The sequence below is a fragment of the Ambystoma mexicanum genome, chromosome 8 (assembly GCF_040938575.1).
Source record: "Ambystoma mexicanum isolate Mex_15411 chromosome 8, UKY_AmexF1_1, whole genome shotgun sequence".
NCBI classification, from domain to species: domain Eukaryota; kingdom Metazoa; phylum Chordata; class Amphibia; order Caudata; family Ambystomatidae; genus Ambystoma; species Ambystoma mexicanum.
In genome coordinates, this window is record NC_090929.1 from 387,362,945 (window position 1) to 387,383,854 (window position 20,910).

The 20,910-nt window shown below is 43.5% G+C and overlaps 1 protein-coding gene across 6 annotated transcripts in view; it reads right to left on the bottom strand.

Moving 5' to 3' along the window:
- Positions 1 to 5,314: 5,314 nt before the first annotated feature.
- ZNF618 (zinc finger protein 618) overlaps positions 5,315 to 20,910 on the bottom strand; it is a 2,057,359-nt gene continuing 2,041,763 nt past the window's right edge. For all 6 annotated transcript variants that reach the window (XM_069609870.1, XM_069609868.1, XM_069609871.1 and 3 more), the window contains one exon: positions 5,315 to 7,619. In XM_069609870.1, coding sequence (XP_069465971.1) covers positions 6,109 to 7,619 — 1,511 coding nt within the window. In that variant the 3' untranslated portion in view covers positions 5,315 to 6,108. The remainder of the gene's footprint in view (positions 7,620 to 20,910) is intronic.

Consider the following 20,910-nt stretch of genomic DNA (forward strand, 5'->3'; position numbering starts at 1 on the left):
TTGAGAGAGGAAGGAATATCTACTCTCTGAACATCTGATGATATATTGTGTTATAAGAAACAACAGTGATTCATTGAGGAGCGTTGTTTATGTTCAAGTGCGACAATCTAGGTCATACATCTGTTTACGTTTCTATGAATAGAATTTATTTATGAATGTGTATGAATGGTTGTGTGAAGAAAGATACACTGGTGTTTTGTTATAAGATATGTTGTGGAAATATGCATTTTGATTGAAGCTTTGAAATAGGAGGTAATATTAAATAAAACATATATATATTTTTCTATTTTGACATGAAATAGTGGTATTGTTTGATGGAAATGTTGTAGTATTGTCTCTAGCCTCATATATATCTAGGTCCAGTGCTTTATTTTTCAGGACAGGGTACTGGACGTCATTGGTCCTCTAGCGAAGATGATGGACCTTGCCGAAGCAGCCATAGCTACAGGCGACCCTATCGATCCAGTAATCCTCTGAGGCTGGGCCCAAAGAGCCATCTGTTTGCTAGGTAACGCCAGCTGTGCCATATCAGCAGAGCGCCGCAAGGGTATCCTTTACAAGATTGACGCCAAACTAAGTGAACTAGTAGACACCGAATCCGGGGCCGCAGCCCAGGGTCTGCTCTTCGGCGATCCCTTCATGAAAGAAATGTCAAAATTTGTTGGCATTTTCACGGCTCTAGACAAAGCTCAAGCCTCCATCAAAAGAGTTTACTCCTCAAAAATGTTCTCCAGGGCCGGACGAGGTAGAGGTCGCTCTTCCTGCCGATACTTTTTTGATCAAAGACCTCAACAATCCAGGGATCAACACAACGCCTGGCAGGATCGCTCAGATACCTTCTTTCCTCTAAGAGGGCAAGGAAGAGGTCACGGTTGGAGGAGAGCCGCATGATACCCAGCCCAGCAACAAACCACAGGTCAGTCTGCTTATAGCAGCGCCGGGTTCGCAAATGCTTATAGGAGGGAAGCTAGCTCTTTTTGCACATGCATTGGATTCCTTATCAGGGGACGCATGGGTCAGAGACACGGTTTGCGGTATGTGCCTAGAATTCTTCGCACAACCCTTGCAAGTAGGTCGCCCCACCCCAATTACGATGTCCGAAGCAGACGACGAAGCGCTGGACAAGGAAATGCACAGTTTAGCTTCGAAACAAGCAATTCGCCCCTGCCCAAGCCAAGGCGGTTTCTTCAGCCCCATATTTCTAGTACGCAGAAAGCAGAAAGTGCGCCCAGTGATAAACATAAGGGCCCTCAACGACTTCATCATTTACCGCCATTTGAAAATGGAAGGGAGTCACATGCTCAGGGATATCCTGAGACCGAACGACTGGCTTATGCGTCTGGATCTGAAGGATGCGTACCTCGCGGTGCCCATAGATCAGGACCAGCAAGCTATCTGAGGTTCTCTTGGAGAGACCGAGACTGGGAGTTCACGAGTTTGCCATTCGGACTCTCCTCAGCACCTTGGGCTTTCACCAAGCTCCTGAGACCAGTAGTAGCGCATTTAAGGGAACAAGGCGTCTGGCTGATAGTATATCTGGACGATATTATTTTCATGGCACAATCTCAAGCTCTAGTGGAACACACCAGGCTGGCCATAGACCTGCTACACAGCCTCGGATTCCTCATAAATTGGTACAAATCGATCCTTTGCTCATCCAGGAACCTAGAGTTTCTAGGATTTGTAGTAGACACCAAAGCTACTCAGCTCTGTCCACCGACAGCCAAAATTCACTCCACCAGACGAGAGATTCGCAGACTCCTACAAAAGGATTGCATATCTCTTCGAGAGCTAGCCAGGGTGATAGGACTACTCTCCTCCTCTATCCAAGCTATATTTCCCGGGCCTCTTCACTACCGGGAATTGCAGAGACTAAAGGGCCAGCACTTAAGACGCCGTCTCTCTTACTCTCAAAGACTTAACGCTCTCACCAGAAACAAGGACGGAGCTCAACTGGTGGCTCGCACACATGGAAGCCTGGAACGGCAGAGCAATCTTCGGATCTGCTCCAGATATAGTGATAGAGTCAGATGCCAGCCGCTCCGGCTGGGGAGCGAGATGCGGCCCGGTGGCCACAAGAGTAACATTGTTGCCTCAGGAACTCGAGATGCATATAAACTGTCTAGAGCTCCTTGCGGGCTCTTTCGCAGTACGCTCCTTTGCCAGAGGCAGAGCGAGTTGTTGTATCTTGCTGAAGATGGACAACATTTCAGCAGTAAGATACATCAATCATCTGGGTGGCACCAAATCTCAGCCCCTAGCGGAACTAGCCAAAGACTTTTGGCATTTCTGTCTAGAGCACCAGATTTCGGTCACAGCGGATTACCTCCCAGGCCTCATGAATGTAGTGCCAGATTGGTACTCCCGGCATGCAGTCGATTACAGCGACTGGAGGCTCGACAGAGAAATCTTCCTTTGCCTTCAGCAGGCTTGGGGTCCCATGTCCAAAAACCTGTTTGCCTCACGCCTCAACACCCAGTTACCAGTGTTTTTCAGCTGGAAACCAGATCCAGCAGCGACTGCGACCGACGCTTTCCTGCAACATTGAACCGAAGGGGTACACTATGCCTTTCCCCCCTTCAACATGATTGCGAGGACCCTGGCGAAGGCCCGTCAGGAACAAACAGAATTGGTCCTCATAGCCCCGGTCTGGACCTCTCAGACCTGGTATCCAGTTCTTCTGGAACATTCTTCGGATTCTACAATCCTTCTACCCTGATTTCCCAATCTCCTATTGGATCCATCGGGTCAGCGTCACCCCCTTCTCCTCAACGGATCCCTGATCCTAGCAGCCGGCAGGATTTCAGGTCAAGGTGGAGAGTCCCTGGCATGTCACACATGGCGGTCAGCCTCGTTGAGGAGAGTTGGGCTCCCGCTACTCTGAAAAGATACTCCAACTCCTGGAGCGCCTGCAGGACCTGGTGCCGAGACAAAGGATTACATCCAGTTTCAGCACCAATAGAGGAAATTCTAAATTTCTTAGGATCCTTAGTGGAAAGAGGTCTAGCCTGCAGAACAGTTAACGCCTACCGTTCTGCTAATTTCGCAGGCCACAACCTCATTGAAGGGATCCCAGCAGGAGAGCATCACCTTGTTTGCAGACTGCTCAAGGGTGTCAGACTTACAGTCCTGCCTCCGTCCCGCTACGATAAGCTTTGGGACTTTAACAGAGTGCTACATATTTTCCTATCTTGGCCAGATAATGAGAATTATCCCGTACTACTCTATCCGCCAAACTCACTACACTGCTCTGCCTTGTCTCCTGCAGGAGAGTTTGACGTCAGAGCCCTCGATCTAGCGGGCAGAACCTTTTCCCCTGATGGCATTGTGTTCTATATACATAGGAGAACGAAATGAAACTCAAGGGTGATTTCTTGCCCCGCTTTTAAGGACCAGCCCAAGCTCTGCTTAATCAGATGCCTGAAGGCCTACGAGGAGGTTACGGCTCCTCTTAGGGCCTCCCCTAATGGGCAGCTATTGATAGCTCTGCGCAAGCCCCATAAAGCAGTTTCCACTCCAACCTTAGCACGCTGGGTGCGGTGGACTTTAACCCAAGCAGGAATAGATACTATGCACTTCAGAGCCCACTCTGTGAGAGGAGCCATGGCTTCCAAGGCCTTTCAGGTCGGAGTCCGACTGGAAGATATCATGAGGATGGCAGACTGGGCAGGTGAATCTATATTCAAGCAATTCTACCTGAAACCGGTAGAACAGCCGGCATCCATTGTAGTAAGTAAGCTTTAAACGAGCATAATGTGAGCCTCCGGTCTTGACATAGAATAAAGATGTTCCATAATAACTTACTAGATAGTCTTAATTCTATTAAAGATACATTATCCCACCCGGCGAGAAATGAAGCATGTATCACGCTTGATAATTATTATATATATTACTAAGAATAATTGATCATTTAGAACATATGTGTTTTCCTCAAAATAACACAATGAATTTCTCTCCCACTCCTCTAAGGGAAGTAGGGTTGTAATATACATGAAGTAATTTGAGCTCTTTATCTCTCTCTTGACAGCGCCAACAGACAAGTCTGCCTAATCCACAGCACGTTTCTATCTTCTGCTATGAGATGCCTGCGGTTGCAATTTTTTTATCAGCCAAGTTTGCAGCCTCGAAAGAGGAAGTTGCATCATGTTCAAGACTGTTTATGTGGGGACTCACACACCCATTGGAGGACACAGCTCACATGTTGGTGGCCTTGGGATGAACTTTCAGCAAGCCTTCTGGGAAATGGGAGTTTATTAAGGACTTATGGACATATTATCAGATGTTAATACTTTGTTGTGTATATGTATGATGGTTTCTAGTGCACCCTTTCTCTATGCATATGATCTATGGCACTAAGGTGCACTGAAAAAATATCTTGCTACTGAGCTTTCTTTACATGTTAAAATAAAAAAGAGAAGCATAATGCTCGCCTCCGTGTCTTCCAGTAAGTTATTATGGAAAATCTGTATTCTTTTGTGTCTTTTGGTGGGGACATTGAAAAGAGTTATCTCCACCTCGCCAGCCTATTTTTGAATGCCCTTGGTGTTGAAGTGTCACAGGCGGCACACAAGTCCCAACATTGCTCAGCCCTCAAACACTCCAGACACAGCGTGTGAGGGTTTGAGCCTGGATGAAGACTTTCACACAAGAGGCACTTTCTAAAGCCAGACGAGCCAGATATGCACCAGAGGAACCGGGGCAGCGAAGGCCAGTGTCGGAAAAATTATATAATGTGAAAGAATAAACACTCATGAAGCGTTCGAGAAGTGCAAAACAAAAAATATGCTGACGCAGTGCAAGCTCTCCGATACCATCATGCAGAAAAAGGGACTGAGGTGTGGCGTCAGAGGACGGATTTAGCATGCGTGGCCAAGCCTGATCTCATGCTTATGCGCTCCTAAATACAAACGTAAAGGCTAAGTGTATATTTGTGGTGCAAAAGGCTCCGGTCCCATCCCCATGCAGGGGTGCCCATACAAGGTTGGAGGAAAGGGGATGGGATGTAGGAGTAAGGGGGCCCTAATGAAGACACAAAGAGGAAACATACCAGTTGTGAAGAGATGTTCCACACCAGATGTTCAGGGATAGTCTACATATCATTACTTAAGAAAAGTGCACACTGAAGATAAATACTTGCAGCAGCAATACAGATTCTTTTTCATACATTCATATAGACAACAGTGTTCTGCAACCAAAGGACACATTTGTTTGGCATTAATGGTGAACCCCCTTCAGAAGAAATCTTAACCAGGCCCAAATGTACCCCATTCTATTGGTTAGAAAGCAGACCTGCTTTGATGAATCACACAATACCTTTTACCTTGTGAAGACTGATGTATTCGTACAGGTAAAGTTGATCATTTGAAAGGTACACAAACTGAGATGATCTACAGTAGTTTGCAGTGTAAATTTAAAAAACAGAGCATTTCTTAAATTCTAAAAACAGAACAGTAAGACATTCATTTTATTATTATGCACTATTTTCATATGTAAATCAAACCTTAAAGTAAATCTTCTATTCAAAAATATCAAAACCACAAAGTACAGAGAGGAGCCAGTTTACTATTAGTGACTGTATTTCAAAATGTTACTCTAATGTAAAAAAACGTGTTTTTATTACAATCTCCTTCCTGATTTTTGTTGATGCTCTTGATTATATAAGCAGCTGCTTTTTTAACATTTAACTATTGTCATTAAGGCTGCACGAATGCCCTGAAGGTGTGCACATTAACATACTGTATAACCAAAAGCCCAAATAAGGAGGTTGACTGTTTTGATGTACAATTCACTGCCACACCGAGAGCTAGAAAAAAACACATCAAGTCTCTTTGGAGCATAGCTGCCGTTATCTTCAAGAACCATCAATGTCCTTTTCGTCTTCCACTTGAAATACCTGCAAGGTTTTCATGAATGTAAGCCGACTTTCAAGCAGTCTATTGCCATTCCATGAAATCTTTTGACACTCCCGTTGCTAATTTTAATATAAAAGCACATCATTTCCAGGGGCATTCGCAATGAGGTCCACAGTGTTTAAAACTTAAATTCTATTGTCTTTGTTTGTAAAAGTATTTAATTTTCTTTCAAGAAAAGCCAACTTAAAATGAGGTTTTAAATCATGTTTGACTTCAGAAACAAGAGTTTGTTCATGTCTTCTGGACTTAAAAGCCTCCGTCTTTTGATTAAAAGAGTCTGCTCACACATTGTAACACATTCACTTCTGGCACCCACAGCAGGAACAGCTAAGAGCCAAAAAGCAAGTCTGGCTAGTTTTGTATGCTTTTGGTTAACAGACGACCAGTACTGAAATAGATCTGGGGTAACCTGGAAGAGAGGTTCTTGTAAGTAATCATAAACTTCATTTTTCCCATATCGATCATCTTCTTGAACATTTGGTGCCTCATTTGGTGGTCTTGCTTTCTTAGCCGTTGGCTCAAAGTCAACATCCTCTACACCCAGCTCTCTTACCTCATTGATCAACTCACAGACTTTGCCAATAATTTCTTCATGTTGGTAAGGCGGAACTGGCCTCAACCTCTGGTGAGGGTCTAGGATCATAGCAACCTTGTGTGCAGAGTCCACTTTGAAGTTTTCCTTTAGAGCTTCTAAGAAGAGGTGGCATAGCTTGCTTATGACTCCAGCATCATTTGCTTTGGAAGTGAACAGCTTTTCCAGTTTCACATATGTAGGCAGTACAAGTTGTAAGGTGGGCTTGCTTTCATCGCTTAGCTCAATCACTGCTTGTTTTACTGGAGCTAAAATGGCTGCCAAATTGCTAAGCAAATGTTTGTTCAAGTTTTGGATGATGTTCATCTTTTTTGCCCGAGTATAGAATTCACAGATCTGCTCATAGCGCTCATGAACAAGCAGAAGAGAATCAGTAACAGAATTCCAGCAGGGAGGGGGAGAGGTTTCTTGTAGAGAGCCAAATGTCTCCTTTGAGAGACCTGTGGATCCCGCAAGATCTTCAGAGACATTCAATAGTTCAATTACTTCGTGCATGTTCCGTGCCTGTAGTGTTCGTTTATTTAAGACACTCTGCACCACTGAGTTCAATGCGCATGCAGAACAACGCAAGCACATCCCGGCCTTCAAGAAAGCAGCTGAGTTAACTTTGCAGTCTGTCACATAAACAGTTCTCATATCTGACATTACAAATTCTGAAAGAACGTTCTGCACCCATTGATGAACAAAGTCCCCATTATCGCGATTGTCCACATCTTTGATCCCCAAGACATATCTCTTTATTTGGTTGCATTCAACCTGATAAGCCGTCAGAATAAAACAGGAATCTTGGCCAACACTTTGAGAATGGCATGTGACACCAATACCCAAGCATGCATTACTGCCCAATGCACAGGTTACTTTTACTTTTACTTGGTTATACATCCGTGGTAAATGCTTTAAAGCAAGTGCATTCATGTTGCCCAGTATTTCACTGACAGGGAAAGTTCCATAGCGAGCTCCAGCATCCACAAGCGTCTGAGCTAACTTGATAAACTCTGTTCCATTCACCAGGCTCAGGGCTCCCAGATCAGCACACATCACCCGTAACAGCCTTTCAGCAATGTGCTGCCGTTCTTTCTCAGGTAATGAGCTATTTGCTGTTGTGTTTGATGTTGCTGTAAGAAACAAGAAATAAAAAGAAAACAATTATATTTATGCAGTATAGCTTGCTATTTTCTATGTGGTCACATTCATTCTACTGAAAGCACCACTGAGTGACTGTATGAAAGCTACTTGCCAGTAACAGTATCTCTTCAGGGAGAGTGTCCTTATCAATTTAAAATGTTCTTGAGAATTCTAGGGCCTGACCCTAGAAAATGTTATTTTTAAACACCATTTGTAAACCACATAAAAACAAGGGAACAAAATACTGAGGAGAACGCATTTGGAGACTTCAGTTGCATTCAAATAATAATGTTTTTTAAAAAAAATGGATTGAATTCCATATATGCTACCTTACGGACAACTGAAAAAGAACTTTTACTGGTTGTGCTGTCCTTTCTGCTCTTGCTTGCGTAAAATGAACCCTAGAACATCCTGGCAAAGCACTGGCAAGACAGATTAAAAGAGGACACAACCGCCTTGAGATTACTAGTTTTTAATCAGTTTACCCCAAATTCTGGGCAGAAGAAACAAACTGTTCAAAAACTGTTTGACCAGTGGGCATGGTCTGACGGGCAATGGAGTAGACATGCTCTGTACTGCTCTCTCTAACCACCTTACATATTCAGGGGAAATATCCTGTTGGCCTGAGATTTTCACATTCAAACAAAAGATGATTTAACCAGAACGGTGCTGGCACCTGTGGAGAGCGCTATGGACCGGTGGAGCTGCTCACATGCAAGGAAAATGAAGAACAACAAATGGCCGAAACAAGAGAAAATGGCATGGTTGCAGTCTGGCATTAGAAACATGGAGCACTGAATTGTTCTGAGTGGAAACCATGTGCAGGAATTGTTGTGATGAAGAGTGCAAACTGGAGGGAGTGCCAACTACAGGATCGAGGCTTGAAAGAAGCCATATGCTCTCCGTATGGTTGGTCGCAAGAGATGGTGGGTAGCGCAAGGAAGGCATGGTATGAACAGTAAGACAGACAAGTGACCACAGTTCAAGGGTGTTTACAGAGCTTCAATTGGGTTTGAAAAACGCCCATCTAATTCTAAATCTAAAGATGGGAGCAAGCTATGACCATCAAATAATAATAACGCAGTCCTAGTGTTGTCTTGTTAAAATAAAAGGGCCTATACTAATAAACCTATTGCCAATCCTTACCTCTAAATACAAATGGTGTGGGAAACAAGGTTATGCAAAAGAAAAGTGTTCAAGAAATGATATGTCGGGATATTCAAGCCGTTGGCTTACCTGCCCCATGTTTTCAGCACGAGACAAGGCGGCACACTCGAGCTTAGCAGTTTCTGGTTTCTCTAGCATGAGGGTGCGGTTCAAAACTTTAACATCATGGCCTTCTGTGCTAAAGTCCGTTTGCCATTCAAAGTCTCCTTTTCAGAAGGCCTGCCTGATGTAACACCACAAACATCCAAGTTCCTTTTTCCTCAGGATTTGACACGTACAAATTCTCACAATATTCAGTTTGTTCTCCCTCATCCATGCTCGGACCATGGATCCCCCTCTTTCGGGTTCAGACCCCTTGTTTCACAATGTTCACAATTCAATCTCCCTCATTCGGGCTCGGACCGTGGGTCCCCCTCCTTCGGGCTCAGACCCCTTGTTGCAAAATGTTCACAGTTTGACCTCCCTTGTGTGGCCTCGAACCGTGGATCCCACTTCTTTGGGCTGGACCTCTTGTTTCACAATTCAATCTCCCTCGTTCAGGCTTGGACTGACTTTATCTACTTCGATATAAGCATTTATTTACTGTATCAACATCAAAGACTTTCGATTGTGCGCAGGACCACTTCGATTCACAATCCTTCGCCACACTTTCATTAACTCTCAGCTGGATACCTTACAGAGACCTTCGATTGAGCAACCAGGTGGTGCCGGACCAAGGTATTGTATCTTGGTTCCACAGTTCAATCACTCATCTGCAGTTCAACTTTACTCGTGTTTGTTATCACACGTGTTTCATACAATGTTGCTGCTTGCAACCTTGGCTTCAACACAGACCAGGCTTGTATCAGTCTTCCCAGCTCACTGGCTGTGTTGATTTCATTGACGCTGCTTTGTTGTTGGAGCCAAGGACAGTACCCCGGCAGCTGCTGATTCTCCACACCGTGATGATCGGTGCGCGAGGGACCTGGGTACCTCCGACACATAATGCAGAATTCCTCAGCCTGGTTTCCTGGTTTTACGATTCTTATTCTTGAGGCTTCGTGAAAGTAACGGTTCGTTGACGAAAAGGTCAAGGAACTTCCCTCCTTGCAATCCCTTTCTGTATCGCTGTCTTTCTCCGTGTGTTAAACTGCCATCTTGGAACTGCTGTTTCTTCGTGTGCTTTGCCTCGCTCAAAGTGTGCTCTCGTGCTCCGCCTTTTATCCGTGTGGGAAAGTGTAATGTAAGTCAGGTCTGTGTGATGATCAGTAATTGCCTGACCATTGTATTGGGACACGTCAGATATACGGCTCAGGTGTTAGTCTGTTTTCTCTCATAGCGGGCTGTCTGTGAGAAAGTGATTGTGTTGTAAAAGAGGGGCAGGAGGGGGTTGGGTTCATAAATATCCTACCTGGTAGGATGGGGCAAATATGTTAGAAGGAAGAAAGTTGAATAATTTTTTCTTCAGTTAATTAGGACAAATAGGTCTATACAGTTTTTGATTGCACTGCATTCTGTATTAGCATTCATACAGTTATTGGTTTCACTTGACTATTACTTTCATACAGAGTAATTACACTGTTATAATTCAAAATGTTATTTTTGTATAATCTTAGGTTTCCTTTAAAGTATAAGCATACAGAGTGTTTTCTGTTCTACAGCATCTGTCATTCTAGCTTTGCCAACTTCTGCCAAGGATGAAATGATTCCCTCTCACTTTATTCCCTCAACACGTGTTTCTCTGTCTTGTAAGACGGTTCTTCAGGAGGGTTTTCTTCTTGTTTGTATATTTATAGAGAGTTTATGTCCTGCATGGTCTGTTCATAGGCTTGTGGGGAACAAGAAAAAAATACCAAATAATTTGCATTTTACTGAGCCCTTTATATTTTTAATTGTCATTTCTTTCTGTTTAGCAGATTGAAAAGACCAGATTCTGATCTAATATACGTACTTGCAATGTGTTGGGCTTTCCATCAGAAGATTAGTATTAAGTATCATTCTAATTTCTGTTGTTGATTTGGCCCGTTATTTGGTTTTGCTGCTGTTATTATTCGTCTTGTCTCTCTAGCCGTTAGGCATGCAAGAATGAATTTGTTTTCTGAACTGGAAAGAGAGACAAGAAAAGAATCCAAATGTGAGGATATTCGGATAATGGGTCCTGTTGTCTTGTGCTCTCCTATATCTAACCAATTGTGCACAAGAAGGGATTCTATTTGCTTACTGCATTTATTTTCGTTCTGATGGAATCATGCGCTTCCTACCTGTCTTGGAAGTCCGATCGTGGTTGCCGATACAGATTATCTAAAATGGCCATTTGTTTATACACATAATTGCGTCGTGGCTTGATGACGTCATTACGTTCAGTTTTGTTTCCAGGGCGTTTGCGCAGTGAGGTCATAGTGTCTGTTGCGCGTATGGTTGACAGTAAGACTTGTGAAGATTCCGTACTAGGCCCAGTTTGTTACTCAACTTAAAAATAGGCGGAGAATACTCCTCATTATCCAACATACAAGGCCAAGGTCTATATGGGCAAGATAATTTAGTATAATTAATGAAAATGCAAATAAGCATTTGTGTTACTGGTTTCTTACGTAGCACTTAATTATTAACTTCAAGTAGACATATGTAATGGTTTCCGCATTAATACTGGCATTTTTTAATTTTCAAATGCTTGTTTATGGCAATAAGTATAGTGTATGCTCTATTTATATAGAGATTATTTCAGTTGACCGAAAAGCTCAGTCTTATGTATTCCTGGTATCTAGTGCTTTTAATGGACAGCGTCTGTAACCTGTTTCTTGTTTGTGATGCATCTAATAGTGTCATAGAATGAAGGATTTACTGCTGTTTGGATGATAAAAAATATGAACACATTTTGCATTCGACATTTGTTGCAAATATCACACTCGGTAAAATTATAAGGGAGAGTCATCATAGAGTTCAATTGTAGGACACTTTTCATAAGAAATTACCCATTTCTGTGTCCCAGTTCAAACCGATGTTGCAGCAGTCTAGATTACAGATCCAAAAAGCTTCTCTCTGTCGTAGCATTTTTTCTCTACTACCTCCCCTGGGTGGGGGGTCGAACTATTTCAAGTCCAAAGTATCTAATCTTGTCTGTGTTTGCTCCAGCGAGTTCCATTTCAAAATGTACCCAGAGGGTATCTTATGTCAAGATTTTTAATAGTTCTGAGATGTTCTGAGATTCTTGTTTTCAGAGCTCTGATGGTGCTGCCCACATAGAGTTTTGTACAGATGCATTCAATTGCATAGATAACATGATTGGAATTGGAATTGAATTACATGTGTTCTTCCATCAGGTAGTGTTAGAGTCTTTTTGCCATTTTCTGAATATTTGCAGTAATTGCACATGCCGCATTTGTAGTTGCCTTTGATTTTTTGTGTTGACCATAGTTCGTTTTTTTGTCTGTTTTTACTGAATCTCGTACAAAATGAGAAGGGCATAGTATCTGTTTCAAGTTTTTTGCCCTCTTATATGTAATGCTCGGTTGGTCTCCTATGTACTTGGTTAAGTCGTTGTCCAATTTCAATAGATGCCAATGTTTTTTCAATATTTTTCTGTAAAGCTTGTGGTCTGTGCTGTAAGATGTTATGAAACGTATTGTGTTTTTAGGTTGCTTCTTTGTGTATTTAGTTCAGTTTTGTAGAAGATCACTTCTCGGAATTGTTTGTACTTTTTTCAATGCTTTGGATAGTTGTGATCTGTCATATCCTCTTAATAGGAATTTGCGTATGATGTGATGTGGATGGTTGCTCTTTCCATGTAATATACTGTTTCCAGATGTGGGTTTGGTATAAAGTGTGGATTGTATTTTTTGATTTTGTATATACAGCTCCAGGTCTAGGAAGTGAATTTTGTCCCTGTTTTCTTCCATAGTGAGTTTAAAATTGTAATAATTTGCGTTCAGAAATTTGTGATATTCTTTTAATGTTTTTTGGTCACCTTTCCATATTACCAGGATGTCGTCTATGTAACGTCCCCAGAATATAATGTTGTTTCCTTCCGTGAATGCATGATGGGTCCAGGCGTGGTTAAATTCAAAGTTCCCCATATAGAAGTTTGCATAGGGGGGTGAATTTTGTCCCCATGGCTGTGCCTTGACGTTGTTTGTATATGATGTTGTTGAAAAGGAAAACATTATTGTTGAGTACAAAGTTTAACATTTCAAGGATCATGTTGTTCTGTTCCAAATAAGATATTGATCTAGCTTTAAGAAAGTAGTTTTCTGTTTCCATTCCTTTTAAGTGAAGAATACTCGTGTATAGTTCAGTGACATCGAAGGTGACCAATCTATAGTCTTCTTCCCAATTAATATGTTCAAGTTGCTGTATGATATGCTTGGTGTCTTGTACGTATGATGCCAGACTGGCTGCTAATGGTTGTAGATGTTTGTCTGTGTATGCAGATATAGGTTCACCTATTGAGCCTATCCCATTGACGATTGGTCTGCTTGAAGGTATTGTGCTGTACTTTTTATGTATTTTTGGAAGAAAGTATATTGTTGCAAGTATTGGAGATCTGGTTCTTACGAAGTCATACTCATCATCCGTCAAAAGATTATTTTCATGCCAGTGTGAGCTCATGATGTTCCATTCTTCTTGTATTTGGGGCAAGGGGTTCTCATTTAGTTTTTCGTAACAAGTTGTATCGTTTAAATGTATTTCTGCCATGCGTATGTAGTCGGTAGTTTTGAGGAGGACTATTTTCCCTCCTTTGTCTGCCTCTTTTATTGTTATTTCATCATTGTTTCTTAGATCTCGAATTGCTTTGCTCTCTTTTGCGTTCAGATTATGTTTGTTCCAGTCCAATGCTTTTTTAGATAGATAGTTTTGTCTCAAGTCTTTCTGCACAGCTAGAACGAATAAGTCAATTACATTTTCCATTGCCAGTTGTGGTGTAAATGTGGATCTGCTTTTTAACCTGGTTGATTCAATAAGTCCTGAGTCAATGTTTAAGTCTGATGCAACTAATTCCATTGTATGGATGTCTTCTGATTCTCTGATGTTAAGGAGACTGGCTGTATGTTCTGTGTCAAGTACCGTTAGTTCTGACGGTTGTTGTTTTTCTATACATGACTATTTGTTTTTAGCTTCTGAGAAAGAGGCAAAGAATTTTTTCAGTTTGAGCAGTCTGCTAAATTTGAAAAGATCTAGATTAATCTGAAAATAGTTGATTGCTGGGACTGGAACTCAAGGATAATCCTTTGTTCAGTGCTGTGACCGTTTCTTGTGGGGAGCCCGAGAGCCCCAAATGGAAAAGAAGATTCAGGCAGACAACGTAGCATTTCCCATTTGGGGCTCTCGGGCTCCCCCCGGGGAGCCCGAGAGCCCCAAATGGGAAATCAGCTGCAGGTAGAAACACTATGCGGCATGTAAACATAACCGCGTGTGTTTCTGCCTGCTGTGGCTTTCACTTTGGGTCTCCGGTGCTCCTGGGAGCACCGGAGACCCAAAGTGATAGCCACAGCAGGCAGAAACACACGCGGTTGTGTTGGAAAACGCTGCGGTTTTTCGTTCCAAGTTTCTCAGGCTCCTCCGAGCCGGAGGAGCCTGAGAAACTTGGAACGAAAAACCGCAGCGTTTTCCAACACAACGTTGTATTTCTGTTTGCGGTCGCTTCAAAAGCGACCGCAAACATAAATACGTTTTTAAAGCTGCGGTTTTATTTCTAAGTTTTCCGGGCTCCTCCAGCCCGGAAAACTTAGAAAAAAAAACGCAGCTAGTGCTTATTTTTTGTAAAAAAAATAAATAGCACTTACCGAGATTCAGCTGCAGCTTTCCTGCTCTGGTCCGCGTCCTCCGAGTCCCGGCACTAATGAAGGGAAAGCCACCCAGCGGTAGACTTTGTTTACTACAGCTGGCTGGCTTTTCCTTCATTAGTGCAGCAAAAGCAAAAGCCAGCACAGGAGGGCCTCCATTTCACAAAATGGCGGCCCCCCTGTGCTTGCTTTTTCGAATTTTGAGCTTGAATAGCTCAAAATTTTACATAGGAAGTTTTAAAACGGAGGATGCTAGTATTTTTTTTTTAATGTGGCCTATCTATTTTTTAAATAAAATTTTTTACTAGAGTATCCCTTTAATACAACCACCAACATAACTATACAATTCCAATTATCAAATACTCTCTTTCTGAAAATACCTGTTACTCTAATGCTAATAGACACACATACCATGATACCCTACTGTGATTTGCTTATATGTATGTATAGATGATCTTTTCAGGCTATTTTCGGGAAATAACCTATCAATTCTCATTCTAATGAACTAAATCATAAATAGATTTCTATAATGCCTTTTTAACCGAAAAAATGTATGCATCTTGGCAGTTTGCTGAAGACATTGCCGTCCTTTTCTGGCTACCAACCTCTAATAAACCTATTTCTTTAACTTTCTGCATTAGAACATTTTTTGTTAGTGTCCAGGAAATATGATTTCTTATAACTGATTAGGCTAAATACTATAGAAGATACTGATGCTCGAGGTCTGCATTTAATCCTACATTTGTACTTCTCATTTTATAGAGCCAATGAGCTTAATTTTGTCTTAATTTTTTTTAAATGTATTTTATTGTGTTCCACAGTACACATGTACTTTTAACACAGTATTTAAAAACATAATACAAAAGAATTATTTTATCAAAATCAATACAGTTAACATTCAGATTTCAATACATTTCCATCTTATCAACACATTTGAATTTTTTAAAAATCCATACAAAATTTTACAAAGATTCAAACATTCCATCCTACTGAAAAAGTACTGCAGCGTTCTTTAAAAACTCTAAAACATGAATACTCAAACTCAATTCATTACAGTTCAAAATCCTCCTCCACAGCTCATCTTCGAAGGAGTAACCTATCCCGGATAAAAAATTAGTTCTCAAGATTTCCAAATTAGAATACCCCACACATAAATGCTTTAAAGTTTCGATCTGGCCTTTGCAATGGCGACACAATCTCTGGTCTCGTTGAATTTTATGTCGCCGGCCCAATATTTCGTTGGTTGGAACCAAGTTCAACCTAATTCTTAGTACTTGAGTCCTAAAGCTTCTCGATGGGTGTTCATTTTGTCTTAAATGAAGTTCTCTATTGTCGGATCAGATGTCTCCCAATATCCATTACATTCTTTCAGTTATTTAGAGAACCTAGATCTAAACCCTAGATCTTTTTTTTTCTTTCTCTCGCAGTGCTCGGTGTCCCTCCAGCCGGCCTGCACTCTTCCCCCATTGAGGGTGCCAGCATTGTAAAGACCGGCATTACAGACCGGCGAGGCCTTTCATGATGGCAACGCCACGTGGTCAGAAGCATCAGCTGTTCTGATCCCATCCATGCCTGCCACCAGAAGCCCTGTTTGGCTGGCTTCCTCATGACTGCAGCTACAGCGGCGGAGCCGGGAAGGCGATCGCCGGTTCCATCAAAGGGCCTCCATCCAAGGGTCATAATATCCCTAGCTGTCTGGCCCTGTCCAGTCCTGGAGGACCCCGAGGATGGCCTTCCACGCAACTGAAATAATTGCTCAGGCTGCCCTCTAACCTTCAATCTTATATAGGGTTACAATGCCTTACTGGAAAAAAACCACTGGCCGTGTACTGTTCCTGTACGCCTGACTTTGAATTGTGCTCAGAGCCGCTTCTCTTCACAAATGTTCACCTCCATTGCAGCCCTTCTCCACGTGACACGCTTCCATGCAGGCCGCGATTGACTGACTCCCTCCCCTCCATGGTGTCCACCTCTGCCAATTAAACCCCCATCAGAAGTCTCCAAAGCCACACTCTCTTCTAACCCCTTTTGTGCCACATCACATGTCCAGCCTAATGCTGCCTCTCACATGTTAGCTTGTTACTCAAATCTTGATGCCTATCCCTTACATTGCCTGCTGATCTATTGTATGCTTTGTCACTAGAGTGTGTCTACATCTGTGCATCTTCCTTTTTTGTGCTGTATTATAGTACTTCTTGGAAATTCAAATTTAGGTGTCTCTACATCTGTGCATCCTGCTGCATCACTTGGCTGCTAGGCCGCTTGGTGAGTTTATCTACGCATTGTGCAGCCTCTCCAGCCTTTCCCTCTATCCTCCACCTCAATGGCACTCTCTATCGCTCCCATCTATTCTAACTGTTACTCTATCACCTATCCGCGACCTTTCTCTCGAAGTCTGGAAGAAAAAAACTTTAAAGCGACCTTTCTCTCGAAGTCTGGAAGAAAAAAACTTTAAAAAGAAGATCTCCTGTCCTCTAATCCTGGCCTACCTATTACTGACACCTATGGTAGTACTACTTACAGACATACTTTCATTGATATCCTCTTCTCTGTCCCCTCTCCAGACCTATAGACCCTCCCATCTGAACTCTACCCTCTCCCCATTTTTCCTCCTCACCCATTAATGTTGGCACGTACTCTTGGTGCACTGCTCATCCTCTAGGAGCATCATTAACGTCTATCACAATGGCACTGTCATGACCAAGAGTCCTCAACCCAATCTTTTTCTCTTTTACTGGCACTTGTCAGACCTCACCAACTTCCTACCCTCTCCTGCTGATGCTCCTTCCTCTCTCCCTGCACCTCCTTCACCACCTCTGATGGGTTTACCCCTCCCCCCTGCACCCCTCAAAGATAAATATAAATATGATCAGCTATACCACTGGCTACAATCCCCATGGATCAAACAAGCAGCGACAAGGGAACTAACCCTGTTTGAAACATACATTACAACACATACAGGCACTAGGAAATGTGTCTCTGCCACTTACAAATTCTTGAATGCCCAGACGGAGGAAATCAAATGGCTATATATGGGATACATTACTCACCGTAATCGTATTTCTGATGCGTGTATCTGCTTAGATTCACATGCTGTGCATAGGCCGACATCTAGTGGAAGCTGCGGAGTATTACAGTTTGTTTTTCGAAACTCGAAAATGGGCGTCGACACAGGGCGTGCCAGTAATACTATCCCTAGTGTGACGTCCACTGTACCCAAGATCCCTCACGCGTCTAGGATCCTCAGATTGTATTTTTTCTGACATGAGGTAGCATGAGGAGTAGCGCGAGTACAGATAATCCAAGCAGATAGAGAGAAAGGTAAGACTACAAGCAATCATGCGCCTTCTCTCGGAGGGGAGGAAGGGTGGGTCGCATGTGAATCGAAGCAGATACAAGCATCAGAAATACGATTACGGTGAGTAATGTATCCCTTCTGAGGCTTGTGGAATCTGCTTAGATCACATGCTGTGCATAGATTAGCGAGCAGTACCAGAAGAAGGAGGTGGGATGTGAGAAGGGTCATGAGCAAGTAAGTGTCTTAGAACCGCTTGTCCCACTTGTGTATCTGCCTTGGAATGGGTGTCAATGCAGTAATGCTGAGTAAAAGTGTGAATAGAGCTCCAAGTAGCTGCTTTGCAAATGGTGTCAAGGGGTACATTTGCAATGAAAGCCAGAGTGGCCCCAATGCCTCTAGTAGAGTGGGCCCTTGGCGTAAAAGGCAGAGTCTTTTCAGAGAGTGAGTAACACAGCTGGATACAGTTAATAATCCACTTCGAGATGGCACCTTTAGAGACGCGATTCCCCCTCTCTGCCTGTAGCTACGGAGACAAACAGTTGATCTGTTTTCCTTAGCGGTCTGGTTTTATTTACATAGTAGAGGACCGCCCTACGCACATCTAGGGTGTGTAGTTTCACCTCAGCCGAGCTTTGCGGGTTCTGGAAGAAAGCCGGAAGCTCGATGGACTGGTTTACATGGAATATTGATATAAATTTAGGCGAGAACCTAGGGTGTGTGCGTAAAACCAGTTTGTCTTTATGGACAGTAAAGAAGGGATCCTGCACTGACAGAGCCTGAATTTCACTGACCCTTCTTATAGAAGTAATAGCTACTAAGAAGGCGGTTTTATAAGTCAGGTGTTTGAGACTGCTTTTATGCATGGGTTCGAAAGGGGGGCCCATGAGCTTGGCTAGCACCACATTAAGGTCCCACCCTGGTGGTGGGTTTGAAATAGGAGGGTGAAGTCTCTTTACTCCTTCCATGAAGGCTTTAACTACTGGTACTTTCCACCACGAAACCTTGCTATGAGAAGTGGTGTAAACCGAGAGGGCTGCCAGGTGTACTTTCAGTGAGTTAAAAACCAATCCTGCATCTAGCAGGTGGAGCATGTATGTAACAATAGTGGAAGGAGTGCAATCAACTGGGTTGATTTGTCTACTCTGGCACCAGATAACGAACCTCTTCCACTTGTCAAAGTAACAGTGCCTTGTGTTTGGTTTCCTAGATTCCTTAAGGATGTCCATACACCTCTGTGGTAAATTGAGGTGTCCAAACTCTATGACCTCAGGAGCCATGCTGCCAGGTTCATTGAGTTGGGTTGCTGGTGCACTGTTTGACCTTGGTGCTGGGACAGTAGGTTGTACCAGGCTGGAAGTTTGATGGGCTCGCACACCGCCATCCTGCGTAGGTGTGGGAACCACGGTTGTCTTGCCCACATGAGAGCAACTAGGACGAGCGTCATCGACTCCCTGCTCATCTTGTTCACCACTTTCCTGATGAGAGGAGTTGGTGGAAAAGCATACGCAAACATCCCTGACCAGTTCATCCACAGGGCGTTCCCCTGGGAGTCTGGTTGGGGGAACCTGGATGCAAATCCTGGGCATTGTCTGTTTTCGCTTGTGGCGAATAAGTCTATAGTGGGGAAACCCCACTGAGAGAAGAGATCTTCTACGACCTCTCTGTGAAGAACCCATTCGTGTTCCTCTGGGAGGGAGTCTCTGCTCAGAGCATCCGCTAGGGAATTGAGCTCCCCTGGAACATGTTGTGATGACAGGAAGATGTTCCGTCTGAGTGCCTATATCCAGATTTTCTGGGCAAGCTTGGACAGATTTGGCGAGCGAGTCCCTCCTTGCTTGTTCAGGTAGAACATGGCTGTAGTGCTGTCCGTCCGGATTTGCACTGATAGGTTTAGTAGGTGGGGCTCGAACGCCTGAAGCGCTCTGAATACTGCCAGAAGCTCTAGCAGGTTGATGTGGTTCTTGGCCACTGAGTGAGACCAGAGACCCTGAGCTGTGTGGTGGAGATGGTGAGCTCCCCACCCCGTCAGACATGCATCTGTAGTGACTACTGCCTGTACTTCGGGATCGTAAAAGGGTTTCCCCTGTGCGATATTTTCTCTTGTCCACCAGTGAAGGCTTTGTACCAGTGTTGGCGAAACGACCACTAGATCGTCCCACTGACCACTTGCCTGAGACCACTGTTTCGCCAACCATTCCTGCATGGGACGCATGCGCAGGCGCGCGTGGGGGACCAGGTAAATGCATGACGCCATCATGCCCAGTAAACGCATTGCTTTGCGTACCGTTATTTGTTGACCGGACTGATAATGCGGAATTTGCAGTAGTATATTCCGAATTCTTTCTTCTGAAGGAAAGGTCAACCCCTCCTGGGTATCCAGGATTGGTCCTAGGAATTGTTTTGAGGTGCTTGGCACCAGGCTTGACTTCTTCTTGTTGATTGAGAAGCCTAACTCGTGGAGGAGGTCGATAGTCCTTTGAATGTTTGTCCTGCAAATTCCTGGGGTTTCCCCCGTTATGAGCCAGTCGTCCAGATAAGGGTACACTGGGATTGCCTCCCTGCGTAGGTGTGCAGCCGCCACCGCCAGTACCTTGGTGAATACCCTTGGTGCTGAAGCTATCCCGAAGGGCAGTACCTTGAATTGGTAGTGCCGACTGTCCACCTTGAAGCGCAAGTACTTTCTGTGCGCTGGGAACATGGAAATATGAAAATAAGCATCTTTCATATCCAAGGTTGCCATGTAATCCCCCTTTTTTTAGGAGGGGGATTACCTCTTGTAGCGTGGTCATACGAAATTTTTGGGGCTTGACATACTTGTTGGCAGGCCGTAAGTCCAATACTGGGCGCATTGTCAAGTCTTTCTTTGGCACAAGGAAGTAAGTTGAATAAATACCCTTGTTTACCTGGTGTCCCGGGACGAGTTCTATCGCGTCCTTTTGTAGAAGAATGGCGATCTCCTCGAGGAGATTCTTCTGATGTTCTAAGGAGTGTACTCTTTGTCGTGGAGGATGGTTCCGGGGACGCTGCAGTAGCTCTATACAATATCCTGTGGATACT